At 43.3% G+C, this 18382-nt stretch overlaps 1 protein-coding gene across 1 annotated transcript; it reads left to right on the top strand.

Moving 5' to 3' along the window:
- The first annotated feature begins 2137 nt into the window (after positions 1-2137).
- On the top strand, positions 2138-18057 carry STK17A (serine/threonine kinase 17a). Its single transcript, XM_035101386.3, has 7 exons — positions 2138-2429; positions 11441-11653; positions 14104-14248; positions 14618-14744; positions 15082-15130; positions 15219-15395; positions 17602-18057. Exons 1-7 carry the CDS (start codon positions 2272-2274, stop codon positions 17924-17926), a joined length of 1194 nt encoding a protein of 397 aa, XP_034957277.1. The 5' UTR covers positions 2138-2271; the 3' UTR covers positions 17927-18057.
- Positions 18058-18382: the final 325 nt, after the last annotated feature.

Here is an 18382-nt window from a genome sequence, read left to right as displayed (position 1 = left end):
TGGGGGCCAAGGAATAAAGATACAGGGCCGAGGCCTCGGCTCGCATTTACATACTAGGCCAAGCCAAGGCCTACAGACTAGGCCTCGGTTCTACTTTACAGCCTACAGACTAGGCCTCGGTTCTACTTTACAGACTAGGCCGAGTGGAGCCCTGAGTGGTGGGTGGGGAGAGGAGGGGCCCGAATAGGTCATGGGTTGAGCCAGGGTGGGGGGAAGTCATGGGGATGACCTGGGGGTGGGGGGACGGGATACCTCTGTCAGGAAAAGGCCTACTTACGAGTAGGACCCTGGCAGAGACATGTGCCTGGCTGGCATATTCTCCCCCTCCTGGGCGATTGTTCGGGAGCTTCATAAGCATTCTCCAGCCCAAACATCACAGCGACTGGTGCCAGAAGACAGCAGCACATTTTAGGGATCCGCAGAGGTTGCGCAATAGAGTAACAGAACTCAGTAGCACAGCATCTTGGCTAATCTACTTTTTTTACATATAAACACACACGGAGCTCTTCATCATGGCTCCCTCTCTCTAGCTTCACAGACAGCAAAGAGAAAGAGCAAAGGAACAACAGTTCCACTTAGGAACACAGTAAGACAAACACTTAGTCACTTCCACTCTGTGGAATGAAAACACATACAGTCATATGATATACAATAAACCTATGACTGCAGATGGGGAATGAATCTCCTGACAGGACGGGAAGAATCACAGGGATGAGACACAATAACGGGAGGGGGGGGGGAGGAAAAAACCACAAAGGGACACATCCTCCCCCTTTCTTTGGAAACAAGGACCCTGAGTCAGGCACAGCAACGTGTGCCCAGGCCAGCTAGTTTTAAACAAAATGACACATTCTACTCATGTAAAAACACACTGATTCCCAGACCGTCCGTGGGGTGGATTGAGGTGATTGGGCCGGATCCGGCCCACGGGCCTCAGGTTGCCTACCCCTTCTCCAAAGCAAAGGAGTTGGTTCTCAAGCTGAGGAGCAGGAAGAAGCAAGCTGGAGGCCTTGCCATAGCCAAGCCTGACCTCAAGACTGTCCACAAAGGCCATCAACACATGCAGCACCCATGACACAGATTAGCAGCCACCCATGGGTCCAAGGAACTCAGATCAGCATATACAGCATCATTGTTGGTTGGGGACTTGTCTACAGTTTTTTCTGGCCCTAATTGAAAATAGCACTAACACCAGTTCTTCATGAATAGAAGTCTTGTGGGGGCTGCTTTTTTGTTTTGTCTTTCAGGTTGCAATTATTTGCAGTTGGAGACAAGATAATAGAGACATAGCATAACAATTTTTTTGTCAAGTCAATGGAGCAAGCTCCTTTTCTGGGTTCCAGCCAGGGTTCCGCTAAATGCCAATCATGCTCTGCACACCTTTATTAAATTTCCTCTCCTCTTTTTTGATGTAGTGTCACCCTAACAGGAGGGCCTTCTTGGTGGTGGCTGCTCCCAGGCAACTTTGGAACTCCTTGCCTTGAGAAGCCAGGCTGGCTCCCTCCTTGCTTTCATTCCTCTGGCAGGTAAAGACTTCCTTGTTCCAACAGCCCATTGGGAACTGACTGCTTTTAATGAGGGGGCTGGTGACATTCTGCTTTTATGGATACTGTAATTATCTGTGTTTTTAATAGATCTATTTATCCACTTATATATAGTGTGTGGGGTGGGTGTTTTAGTTCTATTAATGTTTAATTGTCTTTTTTATGTTTTCCTAAGTTCATATTCCCCCCCCCCTGTATGTATCTTGAGACTCTGTCAGGGGATAAGGCGGGAAATACTGTAAATGGATTAATAGGAGGAGGTGGCTATATCCTCCCCCGCGTGTCCGTTGAGGCTCGCGCACGCGCCAAGCCAAGCCTGCAGGTGGCGCTGCCCAACCGCCGAGCCAGGAACCCTTCCTCGCGTTGGGTTTTTCTATGGGTTCGTTGGTTTGCTTCTGGGCCTTTCGACCTTTACCCTCAGATAAGGCGCGGTTGGCTGGGCCTGCGGGGCGGGGCGGGGTTTGGTATGGAGGGCGTGGCTTCCTCCCGCCACTCTTCAGCCGTCGGTCCAAGGGCGCTTGCGACGGCGGTGGAGACTCCTCCCCTCCGTCCTTCCACCGCGCAGTCGCAGTCCGTCTCCTCGCCGCTGCTTCGAGTTACCTCAGGCGAGAGCGAGCGGCAGAAGCCGGGCAGCGCTGGCTGCCTTCGCATCCCTCAGAGGGTGGACGCCGCTTGCCCGCCTGCCTGCCTGCCGCCTTCCCTCTTCGGACGTCTTCTCTCTCTCGCCATGAGTCCCGAGGAGAAGCTGCCGCCGCGCCGCTCCCGGGGCAGCCGGGCGCCCCATCAGCCGCGGCGCGGGGGCCTCTTGACGGAGATCCGGACGCGCATCTTCACCGAGCCCTTCCAGGAGCGATACTGCCTCAGCCCCGGCCGCGAGCTCGGCAGGTGAGCGTCCTCGGAGCTCGGTGGGGCGGGGAGCCGCTGCCAGTCCGTGTCGGCAGCGCCGTGCTGAGCCGCACGTGTTTTCTTGCGAGCCAAGCATCTCTGAGCCCACTGTAGGAGAAGCGGGGAGGCGGCAGGGCGGTGGGGTGTCGCTCGGTCTTCGGTGCGGAGGAGCAGCAGCAGGAGGAGGTCCCGCGTCGCAGCGCCCTTCCTTGGCAGCTGGGAGAGGCAGTGGGGCGCAGTGGTTAGCGCGCCGGAGTAGGGCCGGGGAGGGAAGTGGCACGACCGCGGGCGCCCTCTTATTCCGCGTTTGCAAGAGCTTAGTCGTTGAGTGCGGCGGCGCCTCCACTTCGGAACTCGCTGCCTGTGGAGACGGAGCAGGCGCCTTCACTGCGCTCCTTTCGGCGGCGGCTGAAAACGCCCCTGCTTAGAAAGCGGAGATAGTTTCAACCTGCATTATTATTTTAACTTTAGCATGTTTTTTAAAATTCGTATTTTAAAGTCCCCCCCCCCGGACCTCTCGTTTTACCTTTTTGTAAACCGTTTTGAGACTCTTCCAATCGAGCGGCCTATAAGTTTCATGAGATAAACAATTCCCCTTCCCTTTGCCATAAAGCTGTGAGGGGGGGGGGTGTCACTGCCTTTCATCCCTTACCTACCTTACAGGGTTGTGGGAATTAATTGAGGGGAGTGCCTTGCAATGCAAGATCTGGTGGCTCTCCTGCTCCTCTCCTCCAAATCCCTTGGGTGAGTGATTTCAAGGTGTAAAATAAAGACTTTAAAGTGTTTTTCATTGTGGGGATGGTGGTAGAGAACTGTCCCCACAAATTCCCTTTCGGCTTGTGTCTCTCCCTCGCCTCTTCCCCCACCCATTTGTAACTTGCCAAAATAAATTTGGTCCTATATCATAGCTGCCAAGACTCCCGTTTTTCGTGGGAAACCCCCGTATTTTGTTACCATTTCCCACTGTTATTCGGAATTGATTATATCCCGTAAATACTCCGTAAAGCTCCTGCCGGTGGCATGTCCCGGCTCCCGGCTGTCTGTGCATGCGCAGAAGCGACTTCTGGTGCCGTGCCAGGGTATGTCCTATATGTGTGGAATCAGGTAGCTTGGCTTTGTTACACACCCCTCTGCCCTACAGAACCAGGTTTTCACCCTTTTGGGGCACTGTTTCCAAGTTTAATGATGCACATAGGAGTTGTTGGCAGTCTACTTCTACTAGCAAAACTATGCGTTTTGTGCACTATTGGAAGTGTTTTTATTTTATTTTGTAGGCATCAGAGATGTGAGTTTGAACCCTTTTCGCAGGGGTGCCCAAACTTTTTTCAAAGAGGGCCAGATTTGATGAAGTGAACATGCATGAGGGAGGGCCGACCAAGGTTGTTGAGCTTTTCTGGGGATTTCCCCCAAAAGTTGTTCAGCTATTTTTACAATTGAACCTGTTGAGCTTTTTTAAGGATTTGTCCCTGGTTGATGTATCTTAACCTTGAAAAATTCAAGGTAACTGATGAGTGAAGCTTTTATATTTCACCCTTGTTTAAAGTACAGTGGAACCTCGGTTTATGAACACCTCGGTTTATGAATTTTCGGTTTATGAACGCCACGGACCCATCTGGAACGGATTAATTCACTTTCCATTACTTTTAATGGGAAAGTTCGCTTCAGTTTATGAACGCTTCAGTTTATGAACAGACTTCCGGAACCAATTACACCCATGTTTCAGTTTATGAACGCTTCAGTGTAAGTACTTCACGGACCCGTCTGGAAGGGATTAATCCACTTTCCATTACTTTCAATGGGAAAGTTCGCTTCAGTTTATGAACAGACGTCCGGAACCAATTGTGTTCATAAACCGAGGTACCACTGTATGCGAGTTAAGTTTTTCCAGTATGAAGGTATACATAGTTCATACTACGGGCACAGTACTGATCTTGTAGTCTTTGGCGTGTGTTTTTAAAATCTAAAAATGCATGTTTGTTGTACTGTATATGCAATTTCCTTGTAGAAATACAGTGGTACCTCGGTTTACAAACACAATTGGTTCCGGAAGTCTGTACTTAACCTGAAGTGAACTTTCCCATTGAAAGTAATGGAAAGTGGATTAATCTGTTCCAGACGGGTCAGTGGAGTACTCAACCTGAAGCGTACTTTACCCAAGGTATGAGTGTAATTGGTTCCTGAAGTCCGTACTTAACCTGAAGTGAACTTTCCCATTGAAAGTAATGGAAAGTGGATTAATCCGTTCCAGACAGGTCCGCGGAGTACTTCAACTGAAAGTACTAAAACAAAGGTGTACTTAAACCGAGGTATGACTGTACTTGTCATTTTTTAGTAGAGATTCATCCATGTTCAAAGTGAATATCATATAAATTTACCAAAACCTGAAAATAAACACATTTCAAAAGAAATAAAGGAAATTAAAGAATAACAGTCAAACCTCGGTTGTAAAATGTAAACATTCTGGAAGCCTTTTTGGCTTCCAAAATGTTCGATAGCCGAGGCGCAGCTTCCAATTGGTTGCAGGAGCTTCCTGCACGCAAGCGGAAGCTGTGTCGGACATTCGGCTTCTGAAAAACATTTGAAAACTGTTTAAACTTCTATTAAAATGTTTCTAATGCTTAACTTTGATTGTATCATAACAATGGCCTACAGAGTTAAAGCTTCCAGTCCCACTTGTGTGGTTCTCTCTGCCCCCCCCCCCCGCCCCAGAATACAAGGGTACCTTGGTTCTTGAACGGCTTAGTTGCCGAACGTCCAGCGTGCCTTCCGATTGGCTGCAGGAGCTTCCTGCACTCAAGCAGAAGCCATTCCTTGGTTTGCGAATGGTTTTGGGGGTCGAACAGACTCCTGGAATGGATTAAGTTCGAGAACAAAGGTACCACTGTATCTGAGATTAAGAATCTCATCCTCTACTGACTGAGCTATCCCAGATCTGTTGGTTAGCTGATCCTGCCATCTACTCCATTGACTTCCTTGCAAGTTAAGCAATAAAATAAAATAAAAATCCTTAGATTGATGATGGTGATAATTTATTATTTATACCCCACCCGTCCAGCTAGGTTTCCCCAGCCACTCTCGGCAGCTCCTAGCAGATTAAAAACAGAATAAAAGATCAAATGCAGCCATTCTTTCATTTACAAATCAAGCACACATTTTTGTATACAAGTGTGGGCCTAGCTATACTGTATAAAAATGTAACATGAGTATCTGCTCTGAGGCTCAAAATGAGTTGTGCATCTTATTGGAACATAATATGATCATCAAGGATGTAGACGTCCTGTCTTTACCAAAATCTTCAGGTTGCAACAAAATACAAAACAAAAAAGTTCAGTCAGTTAAAAGTAGATGCAGGCTGCACCAATTTTTTGTGTGTTTCATTGACAAATAGCAGACTGTGGCTAAACGTTAGGTAGGAGATTAGAGAAAACTTTGGGCATTAAGTGCATCTCCATAAGGCTTAAATTGGGAATAATAATAAGAATAATATCTGTGACTGTATTTTTGCTGTTCTGAGTTTTCTTCCATTTAAACAGAATTCATATGTGGAGCTCTTTAATTTCATATATGAAAATATCCATGGAAATTATTTGTGTTGAATTACTGCAGGATGTGATTCCCTAATCCATAGTGCAGTGATAGTCCTTAACAAGTGTACTACACAGCAAGAGTCTGCATATTAGTGCTTTGCATAGTGAAATATTTGTGTTTTTATTTAAATTACTTATAACCTGCTCTTCATAGTTCATATACGGTAATCCCAGAGTGTGCAGTGTTAAAATACAGTGAAACAATATGTCATTTAAATACAACTTAAAGTGAAAGCTGCCAGTATACTAATAACCTACACTTATTTATTTAAAATGTATTTGGTCTTAGTGTGCAAAACAAACCTGTATTGCGGATCATGACATTATACCCGGGTATTTTTGCATAGAAGCACTGTTAGAAATTTATGAAAACATGTAGATGGAAAACAAAGAAATAATTTCTGTGACTTCGTGCGGTAGCTGTGTCCCTGCTTAGTGGTCATCAAGTCTTTTATTGGCAATTGTCCACAATGAAGAGATCAGAAATAAACACAGTCTCTTAACCTTAAGTAGCTTTAAAGTGTACAGTATTTTTCCATGAAATTCTGTTTCCATGAAATGATATTGTTAACAGTTCTGAGGTTTGCATTCTATTTTGCCAGCAGGATAACAGTATCAAACCAAAAAAAATGTGATAGATTTTTATATAATTAATTGATTGCGAAATCACTTTGGACAGTAATGGGGAAGGAAAGATCAAGGGCAGCCTTCCACAGTCTGGAGGGGCCATAACTCAGTGATTGACCATCTGCTTTGCATGCAAAAGGACCTAGGTTCAATCCCTGGCATGTCCCTGATTGGTCTGGAAAAGACTCCTTGTCAACAACCTGGATAGCTGCTGACAGTTAGTGTTGACAATACCAAGCTATATGAACCAACAGTCTGACTCAGCAGAGGTTCTGTGTACTTTGCCACACATAAGGATATGTGTGTGCTTTGGTTTGTGAAGATTAGTAAAGCATAACAACACCTATTATAAATGAAATTTCACTTGAGGTTAATAAAAGATTGCATCCTTGCCATTTGGTGGAGAGTAGCATGCTCGTACATATGAGCCTTGGGCATAGCCAGGGGGCGCAGGGGGCAGCTGCCCCCCCTTAAATCAAGTAAATATGGTAAATAAAAACACTTAACTGATTTTGCTACAGATAACTCGGTTCTGTCTCCACCCCCAACATAAAGCCTGCCCTTCCCTAAAATAAATAATCCTGGGTATGCCCATGATTATGAGCTAAATTGGGCTGACCTGTAGAAGATACTTCCTATGTTCCTAACCTGGTACCTTCCAGATGTGGGAGTAGCCCAAAACATCTGGAGGGCACCAGACTGGGGAGACCTGATCCCTAGAACTGGATTTGCTAGAGAACACCAGGCCTACTGTATATTCCTGCGTATAAGACTACTTTTTAACCCAGGAAAATCTTCTCAAAAGTCGGGGGTTGTCTTATACGCCGGGTCGTATTTCTTATACGGTGAGTATATCCCCAACTCTATATTTTAACTGGAAAAGTTGGGGGTCGTCCTGTATGCCCAGTCGTCTTATACACCGGAATATACGTAGGTTTGGATGGCTTTAATTTCTTAAAGTATATACAAAACTAAATGCCACTGTCTATAGTGTTCAAACCATTTCTGAAAGTGACTGAAGAAGTAGTTTGTGTTAGATTGGGTATCCTTCTGACCCATCCTAATACTCATGGTAAGTAAATCCATAGCTTTCCCTTCCCCATTCCTTCCCTAGAAGATGGACAAGGTATGGCTATCATCACTCATTTTCTGGGTAGCATTTAATGCATTGGTTGACTATGTGGGAAATATTGAGGGTTATTGTGTATTTTCATGTTTGCTTACCTTCCCAAAATCTGCTTTTTCCTCAACCCATGTTATTTCCTTGTATAAATTCCTGTACTTATTCAAGGGAAATAGTAGAAAAGCCAGGTTTTGGTACTGTACAGACATATATGTAGATTCTCCCAGAGTGATCACAAATAGGCAAACCTATAATTCAACCCAAAATACCATTACTTGGAGTCTCATTGCCTTCAGATAGTAAGATAATTGTTTTAGTTTTCTAAATCTGTCGTAAATTCCATTTGCATCTGCTTAAATCTACCATATGTTGGTAGTGGCTGGCATCCTGGGTGGCACTGTGGGTTAAACCACTGGCTTGCCGATCAGAAGGTTGACGGTTCAAATGCCCGTGACAGGGTGAGCTCCTGTTGCTTGGTCCCTGCTCCTGCCAACCTAGCAGTTCGAAAGCACATCAAAGTGCAAGTAGATAAATAGGTACCGCTCGGGTGGGAAGGTAAATGGCATTTCCGTGCGCTGCTCTGATTCGCCAGAAGTAGCTTAGTCATGCTGGCCACATGACCTGGAATCTGTACGCCAGCTCCCTCGGCCAATAATGTGAGATGAGCGCCGCAACCCCAGAGTTGGTCATGATTGGACCTAATGCCCCTGGCCATTAGGGTTAGGGTTACCCTTTTACCTTAGGGATAGCAGCCTCTTTCCCTAATTTACAATCTATATAAATAAAAATGTAAATGTCCGTTTGTACGTAACCAAAAATCTCCAAAAGTGCTTGACCGATTGCGGTGAAATTTCGATACAATGTTGCATGCAAATATGCGAGTGTTTGCATATACTCAGATTATATAGATGTCACACCTGTGACAGGTAAAAACATGCGTTTTTGGGAAAAGAGCACCATCTGTTGGACATCCAAGCAACAGACCATAGTATATTCTTTACTCCCAGGATGCCGCAGGGAACACGGTGGCGTCCTTCCGACGCGAGCGCTCAGAGGGTACTGGGAGTGGGTGGCCGGTGGCTACTTCTGGGAGAGCGGGGGTGGGATCCTGTCTCTGCGCCGCCGACACCTCAGCTCTCCCTGCCACCCTCGACATGTCCGCCTTCCCTCAGGAGCTGCAGCTGGGCCGCCTACCCCTTGACCACCAGAATCGGCCGGGGGAACCAGGCAGACCCTCCCCAACATGTCCATACGGTATGCGAGGGGTCGGGGGGGTCGGGTGGAGGGTGACGTCACGCGCCGGGGCAACAGAGGGACGGGTGTCGTTGCATCATTCATCTGTCCTGGGAAACGGGGCCCCTAACGGAGCCACAGCAACACGTGGCCGGGTACAGCTGGTGTAATATAAAAGAGCAGTAGTTGAGTTGCTAGAACATAGAGATGACACATGCAAATAGAAAAAAGTAGTATTGCAGCTTAAAATGATGTGCACTGCACACTTGCCATTTTACTTTCTGTGTCCCAAAAGGGATCAAATATCATTATACCTGAATTTTTGTTCGGCAGCCTTTGAGCCAACTTAGGAAGTTCCTATATCTCCTAGTGAATCTTGTAACATTTTACCCTGTAACATTTTGTGGAACTTGCATTGTAGACAGAACTGAGTTAGGTGGGTCGGTAGTCTGACTTGATATAAGATAGCTTCATATGCTCATTATTTACAAATTACATTAAGCCTGCAACTTAAACACATGTAAATTGTGTGTATTGCTTCATGCAATTGGCATAGCACTTTTTTTAACAGGCAGAAAGGGCATGGGGTTCCAGGTAAAATGACTTTGGCAATCCCACCCATCATTGCGATTTTGGCTTTAGGTGTGATCCTTGGGTTGTAACCCACATAAGTTGCAGGCTTACTGTATGGCTAAATTGCATGCAACTTACAATAAGCTTCATAGAGTATCAAAAAGTTGTAAGACTTAAAATACACTGTAGTATGATAACTTTAATAAATGTTACTTATTGACTATATGTTCAATATTTTTATATTAAAATGCAAAAATGTGGATTTTGTTTCATAAATATACTGTTTGAGTTAGGAAAGAGAATTAAGTGAATGTATTCTTTGTTATCATTGAACCTAACTAGAGAATTCACTTCTGTCCTACATCTCATTCACCTTATAATTTCAGCCTCTTAAGTCTAGCCTATAGTCTTGCTTCCTAGAGAGTAAGTTCCATTGAATTATTTAAGACTTGCTTTTGAGTAAACATGCTTAGAATTGCCCAGTAAAACAACACAGATTGTAATGAAGCCTTTCATTGAAAAAGGAACTGCTGGCAGTAGGGTATGCCTTTTCAATGCCCCCCCCCCCACCAATCCAGAATGTATGGGAAGACTGTGAATATCCCTATAGAAATAGTCTAAATTCTGTAAATCAAATGCAATTCCGTTACTTGCAAATCCTCTTTCTCACATTCAAAACAATTAATTTCTTTCCTGAAGTTACCATTAATATGTATAGCACCCACAATAGTGGCATGATATTGTAATTTGCTTTAAGAAACTATTATTTGATGTCACATTCTTAGATGTTCACTAGTGGATCCATGACAACCAGTGAGTGGGTAAACATATGACGTAAAAGAGCTTGACTTGTGATCAGTAGGGCCTTTGTTTCTTTTCTTCAAGCCAGGAGGCATGCCAACTTAAACCATGCCTTTGAGGTTGGTAGTCTCAAGAAATGACATTGAGCTCTCTTTAATTCAACTCTGAGTTCTAGTGAAACCATTCAGATTTTTAGCCAGTGCCATACTGCAGACATCAGATTTAGCTAATGAAACCATTTAACTTTACCCAGAATGTTCTTTCCCAATTAAATTACAAGTTTCATAGCCCATACCCAACCAATAAACCTTCCCTTTCCTGGGGGAAATATATTTGTATTCCTGTAGTGCTCCAACTTCCTGGTTCCCCTTAGTTTGCCTCTTAAAGTAAATTCTCACGCCCTGCACTTAGCGACATTTACTTGAAACTAATTACCATTAATTTTAGTGGAGCTTGTATGTCTGTGTGTGTGTGTGTGTGTGTGTAGGTTTTTTTTTTAAAGCAAGGCAGTTTTGATAAATGATGCTTTTAAAGACTAATAAAACATGAATCTTAAATCTTAAATTTAGTATACATATTAAAAGCATAAGAATTTCTAATGAAAGTTACAAATTTAAATGGAGCAGTACTTGTTCTGCTTATCAGCTCAGGTGGACAAATTTGGTATTTCAGACTACTGAGAGTTAATAGGTTGACATTTTTACTGTTTTTGTGGACTATAAATCTGAGAAGTCTTAATAGTATCCATAAGCAGGGTTTTTTCTCAGTTGGAGTTGTGTTCCAGTACCTAGTTTTCAGACATCATGTGGTTGGTGCCTGGCTTATCTACCTGAGTTTCTAACACTTTGCAGATTCACTTATCTGAAAAGCTGACTTCCTTATTTTTTATGTGTGCTTTGTTGATCAGCAACAGCCATTTTTGTGAACAACATCAGACGAATCAATTCTTTGCTTTGCCTCCAGTTTGCTGATTGGCTGCAGCTATTTTGGGAAGAAACCATGGAGGGGGTGGGAAGAGAGTGGTAAATCCCACATTAAGTGTCCAACTTAACTTTTATTTCTTCTAGGGGAAAATTTGCAGTAGTAAAAAAGTGTGTAAAGAAAGAAACTGAAAAAGAATTTGCAGCAAAATTCATGAGGAAAAGAAGAAAGGGCCAAGATTGCCGGATGGAAATAATTCATGAGATTGCAGTTCTGGAACTGGCACAACGAAATCATTGGGTTATTAACTTGCATGAAGTATATGAAACACCAACAGAAATTATTTTGGTTTTGGAATAGTAAGTATTAATTTCATTATAATCATGTGGTGGGATTTATCATTACGATATTTTATTCAAAAGCAATGCCAACTTTTTGCCCCATTTTTTGAGCTCTTGTTTTTCAAAATGGTGCGTGTGTGGGTCCTCAGTCTGATGAGGCTCCTAACTAGTCTTTGAAGATACCTACCCAAGCAAAGTGTCCTTGGGGTTCTGGAGGTATGAGGTTTACAGCAGTACTATTATCAGATATGTCTTTAAGGATGTGTTATTCTAAGAGAATAATTATAGGCTTCAAAAAGATTCATCACTAACCAGCAGATTCCTGATGTTCCTGGAACATTGACTCATTGAAGCATAACTACAATGAATTGTAGAAAGTTCCTATTTTCATGCTTAGGTACCGTATATGCCGGCGTATAAGGCAACTGGGCGTATAAGACGGCCCCCTAATTTTCAAGTTAAAATATAGAATTTGGGATATACTCTAGCCCTTTTTTGGCAGGGAGGGGAGGCTGTCTTCTCCAGCACTCAAGTCTGCAGCTGGGGAAATGGTGGTTTGTTTGTTGGTTTGTTTAGTTATTGAGAGGGGGAAAGAAGCCATAGAGAGGAGAGAGAGAGAGAGAGAGAGAGAGAGAGAGAGAGAGGCAGAGACATCGAGGCTGGCTGAGCGAGCGAAAGGGGAAAAGAAGCCATAGAGAGGAGAGAGAGAGAGAGGCAGAGACATCGGGGCTCGCACAGCCAGCGAAAGACGCTGAGCAGAGCAGTGAAAGAGAGAGAGAGACGGAGAGATCCCTTCGCTATGCACTGACAGAGAAGAGGCGGCAGCTTGACACCAATGAAATACACAAAACTGTATCTCTATGCTGATGCGGGTCGCGAAGCCATGAGGGAGCCGTTCTCCCTGGCGGGGAGCAGCCCTCTCCTGAGCACTTCTTCGCGTTCATACGGTCGCTGCATACGGCAGGGATGCAGCCGCGGCCGTTTTTTAGCTCCCCCCACCATATGCGGCAGCTGCAGATTCTTGTACCCGGTGTATAAGACGGCCCCCCAACTTTTGAAAAGATTTTCCGTGGGTTCAGAAGCTGTCTTATACGCCGGAATATACGGCATATGACTGAACTAGGAAAGCAATGCTTGTCTCTATGTTTGGTGCAGTTTTTTTAGTACTGTAACATAAGTCCCTGAGAACTTGGAGACTAATATCACAGTGCTCTGCATTGTTTTGTTTGTTCTTTAATTTATATCCTGCCTGTCTTTGAAATGGTGCTCAAGAATATTAACAGCAGTAAAATACATAGCAGAATGCAGAATACACAATAAGATAGTTTACACATGAATAAAAAAATCCAATGTCTTTTTAATCGTTTATTTTTAATAATCGTAATTGCTGGATAAGTAAATGACTGGCTGCGGTATTTGCACACCCCAACTAGGGCTGAGCGATACCTGGTTTTCGACATTGTGATACATCAACTAGCACTCAAAGGTGCAGTCAAGCAGGCGGAGCCTGAGGTGCTTGCCCAGAAACTTCTCAGGCTCTGCCTGCCTGCCTGCGTCTTTGCTGTCTGCAGGCAATTTAAGCAGACGCGATGAATTGCCAGCTCACATTGTCTGAAACCAGTATCACGATATGAATGCCATACCAGTTTCAGACAATTTATCAATATATTGTCCAGCTCCAACCCCAACTGCACACCACAAGAGGAGCAGCACTAGGGCAAGGGAGCCTAATAGCAGTGGTGGGGCCTTAGGTGGGGCCGGCCAGGTGCCTGTGAGCAGCACCATGTTGAGGACACACTGAAGTCTGGTGCTAGTCCTGGTGTGCAATAGAGTGACTTTTCAGTAGATTGCAATAAACTGTCTTGGCCTGGTCCCTAGTAATTTTTTCTGTGCCTTCTTTCCAGTGAAGGCATCTGGGTTCTCTCTTTTTTAATGTTTTGGAACTGGATCAGTAAAAGAGAAGCTAGTCCTGATGCTGTGGAATTATTTTTTTGATTCTGTCAATATTCAGATGACTTTTCTCAAAATCATAGCATTAACTGAGCCCAAGCCATAGCTTAACTTTGGTACCCCAAAGTTAAGCTATGGCTTATCATAGAATCATAATTGGAAGAGACCACAAGGGCCATCCAGTCCAACCTCCTGCTTGGATCAGTTAGTGCTATGATTTTGAGCAGCACAGCAGCAAAAAGAGTAGGGAAGGAGTGAAGCACCCATTATTTTCCATCTTGAGTACCAGTACACTTGCTCTTTCATGCTTAGCCATGGTTTTGCTTAGCAATTCATCTGGACTAGGTCACTGAATGGCTTGGTAGGTTAACAGAATACTTTAAAGCTGTTTGTTTACTAGTTAGACCTATTTAAGGCAAGCATACACATTTCACATACTCTGCGAGCAATAAGGCTATTGGAGTGAATTGCTGGGTATTATTTCTCTTCTTTAGAAATATATATCTGTTTTTCCTCAGTGCTGCTGGAGGAGAAATATTTGACCAGTGTGTAGCTGAAAGAGATGATGCCTTCAAGGAAAAAGATGTTAAGCGTCTCATGAGGCAAATTTTAGAAGGTGTTTCATTTTTGCATCGAAATAATGTAGTTCACCTTGACTTGAAGGTAAGATATGGTTTTGAAGTATGAAGAACCAATTTTGTAGTTCAGAGTGGGGAACCATTTCCAGAACCTGCCCCACCCTATGGACCATTTTAGACAGCTATCACTTTACATTGTGTCAGCTGCTCAAATCTAAAGTTGTACTACTACTTTTGCCAGCAGCACAGGTTGCATTTTTCTAGCAAATCTAAAGTTGGGCACAGACTTAAAAGGCAGCAAACAGCAAAGCCTACTGCATTTCAAAGAGCAGACACAGGCTTACCTATTATCTTGGTGCTGTAGCAAATTTTAAGCAATTAGGACTGCTGTGGATTTCTTAATACTGTAGTTGGATTCTACTAATACTACCTTTATTCATTCATTTATTTTCAGCCCCAGAATATTCTGCTAACCAGTGAATCACCACTGGGAGATGTTAGAATAGTTGACTTTGGCCTCTCCAGAGTAATGAAGAATAGTGAGGAACTAAGAGAAATTATGGGAACACCTGAATATGTGGGTAAGTTCTTAGCAAGAAATTAATGTGATAATGGGCAAGCAGTAATCGGGTAATCCAAATATTTGGGTTAAAGTATCAGTTTCAAATCTGCATGTTCTCTTCAAAGACCTGGTAATTAAGTCGTGACAGTGATACAGAATATCCAAGAAAACACTGTAAGAAACACATACAGAATTCGTGCAAGCTACATTTATTAGTTCTCAAGCTTCTGATACCTTCATTGGTAAAAGCTACAGAAGTAGGTTGATGCTTCTATACTACTGGCATCTATATCTTAAATTGTTCACATTTTTAGTAGAATGCATAGCAACCAGCTCTATTTTCCCCCCTACAATAGCTCCAGAAATTCTGAGTTATGATCCAATCAGCACTGCAACAGACATGTGGTAAGGAGAGCTCTTTATTGAATAGTTGTTTTGTAAACTGCAAGTTTTCCTCTTAAGAAGCTTATGTGTGTGTATTTTTTCATTTTAGGAGCATTGGAGTGCTAGCATATGTTATGCTCACAGGAGTATCACCTTTCTTGGGAAATGATAAACAGGAAACATTCTTAAATATATCTCAGATGAATGTTAATTACTCTGAGGATTTTGACCTTATATCTGAATTTGCTGTGGATTTCATCAAATCTCTTCTGGTTAAAAAGCCTGAGTAAGTTTTTTTGCTTCATTGCCTTAAACCATAGGTAAAGGTAAAGGGACCCCTGACCATTAGGTCCAGTCGTGACCGACTCTGGAGTTGGGGCGCTCATCTCATGTTATTGGCTGAGGGAGCCGGCGTACAGCTTCCAGGTCATGTGGCCAGCATGACTAAGCCGCTTCTGGCGAACCAGAGCAGCACATGGAAACGCCGTTTACCTTCCCGCTGTAGCGGTACCTATTTATCTACTTGCACTTTGACGTGCTTTTGAACTGCTAGGTTGGCAGGAGCTGGGACCGAGGATTCGAACCGCTGACCTTCTGATCGGCAAGCCCTAGGCTCAGTGGTTTAACCCACAGCGCCACCCACACCCGGCCTTAAACCATACAAGGCACAAATAAAATACAGTTCAGATGAAACACTGCTGGTTTATGAAACCATGGTTATAGAACCCGGGTGTGTGCATTAGTCCCATGGGCTACTTCCCTAACGTGCTGGCTTGTGTATGGTGATCTTGGCTTATTTTTAAATCTTGAGTTCTGAAATGGGGAACTCTGGTTTAATGGCAGCTAACTAAAGGATCCTAATATTAATAAAGCATGGTCTATGAAGGTGGCAGTATTAACATTCAAACCAGGCCATTGACGTTGATTGAATTTTTTTGCAGATTACCCACAATAGCATGGACTACCATTTGATACAGCACAGATGTCTATCATTTGACAGTTTCTCCCTTTTTTATGTACAGAGGTACCTCTGGATGCGAACAGGATCCATTTCGGAGCCCTGTTCACATCCAGAGCAGTACGCAACCTGAATCTCCGAATCTGCGCATGCTCACAGCGCGATTTGGCGCTTCTGTGCATGCGTGTGACGTCATTCGGCGGCTCTGCACATGCGCGAATTGCCAAACCTGGAAATAACTCATTCCAGCATTTCCTGGTTCAGCACATTCGTAACCCGTGATGTACACAACCCACATAGAACGTAACTAGAGGTATGGCTGTACTATATGGTCTGAGTTCTTCTTAAAAGTATGCTTCCATAAATTTATAGTGGTATTCTATGAATTTTAAACATTGAAGTAATCAATGTCTGTGAATTAAAGAAGTTTTCCTGCCTTTTAAAATGCCCCCCCCCCACCGAAATAAACTAAATTTAATTACACATTACTCCATAAGTTCTTCTAGTAATGTTGCAGTATTATTTGTACTGTGGGAACTAATGCAGCATAGCAAGTGCAAAACAGCCACTCAGGCTACTGTTACTAAACCTGTTCTATAGGTTGCTGCCTAATTGCAGTTAGAATGTGTTTCAGGAAGTTGTCTCTGATTTTTTCATCAGAAGTGAATTTAGCTATTCTTCAGTAGTTTTGAAGCCTAAACTAGAAAACTTGCTCAAAGGATATAACTGCTATGATATTGGTAAAGTAGCTGAACTCTTTGGAGAGGAATGTTAAAAATATTTAAATTCTTGGAAGATTGTACATTTCTACAGATTCATATACAGTACAGTACTACTTGTGACTTCATGTGAACACTACTGAAAATCCATTTCAGCTTTTAAAACTCACTTGTGGACTGTAGCTTAACATTAGGAAAATCCAAAATCTTTACATTGAAGTAGAAATATTCTGAAATTTGTGAAGGAGCTCTCAAGATCCACTTGCTCTCTAGTGATCTAAAATGTGAGCCACATAAAACAGTTGTCGGATGGAGGCAACAAAATTGTATCTAGGTGCACTTTGTCTACTGTTGCTCACCATGTAGCTTGGTTGCTGCTATGTGGTTTGCCATCACACTTCTGTAAAAGATTTATGTGGAAAACCTGCAACAGTTTGGCCAGTCCAACTGACAAGTTGCTGCACAAATATCCTTCTCTGCCCGATAGATGCAATTTTGAGCAGCCAGATGCCTAACTATTTTGTATGAGGTGGACCTGAGCCTGCCCTCTGTACAAAACATACTATAAATAAGTAATTAATGCAACATCTTTTTCACTGCATGGGGACTATTATGAAAAAGATTAAACATGGCTTTAACAAGATGGAACTGCCAAATTTGCATCTGAATGCATGTTAAGCACAGATCAGTTTAATGATGACTCTCTAGTGAGAGGAAACTGTTGACATAATGGACAATGTGTTCTGAACTGGATTTTTAGCATTTTATCCTTTTGGCCAGTCTTTTTGAGCAAGTGTTCCCTCTTTTCTTTCTAGGGAACGGGCAACAGCAGATGAATGTTTGGTACATTCTTGGCTAGCACAAATGGATGTTCCTGATACTATATACTGGATAAAGAACACAGAGGAAGCAAACACTGTTGTTGTAAATGAAGAAGCTTTTATTTCTGAAAATTATACAGATGGAGAAAAAACAGAAGAGTCATTAGTGTCAGAAGAGCTGATTGTTGTAGCTTCATATACACTGGGCCAATGTAGGCAATCGGAAAAAGATAAAATTGTTGAACAGAAGACCATTTCCAAGCGCTTTAAATTTGAAGAACCATTGCTGCAAGAAATACCTGGAGAATTTATTTACTGAATTGCAACTTGTTTCTGCTCTTTTGAGACTTTGAAACATTAATTTGGGAGACCAATTTATGTATTGCCAAATGTACATTTATATGCAAATACATTTCTTGATAAAGTAGGATTCAAAAGCCAATAAGAAAACTGTGCCAACATCTTAATTTTTTGTGGAAGTGGTATGTGTACGCTTACCTTAGTTGGTCAGGCAGCATTACAGGATGACACCCACCACCCCACCATGATCTGGCAGCGGACTATGTCTCAAGGAGTTTTCTCCAGCTGGCACGATGACAATTGAGTTGTCGTATTGGCAGGGGACGCAGATCACAGCCTTCCCAAAATTGGCCAGTCATGGCAGGCTGCTTGGCTAGCCCTGGTCCACCTCTGGTGGGCCAGTTTTCCACCTCCTTGGTATGGCACCAAAAAGAATTTGGATATGCAGACCCAGAGTTGGGCACATGTGCTTGCT

Source organism: Zootoca vivipara, chromosome 11, assembly GCF_965207765.1.
Source record: "Zootoca vivipara chromosome 11, rZooViv2.hap1.1, whole genome shotgun sequence".
In the NCBI taxonomy this organism is placed as follows: domain Eukaryota; kingdom Metazoa; phylum Chordata; class Lepidosauria; order Squamata; family Lacertidae; genus Zootoca; species Zootoca vivipara.
This window is presented reverse-complemented; position numbering and strand designations above follow the sequence as displayed.

Excerpts from the sequence above, each read along its gene's own strand:
- STK17A (XM_035101386.3), top strand. The coding sequence starts at position 2,272 with ATGAGTCCCGAGGAGAAGCTGCCGCCGCGCCGCTCCCGGGGCAGCCGG. Across the intron at positions 11,654-14,103 it reads ATTATTTTGGTTTTGGAATA|TGCTGCTGGAGGAGAAATAT; the intron begins GTAAGTATTAAT and ends GTTTTTCCTCAG. Across the intron at positions 15,396-17,601 it reads CTTCTGGTTAAAAAGCCTGA|GGAACGGGCAACAGCAGATG; the intron begins GTAAGTTTTTTT and ends TTTTCTTTCTAG.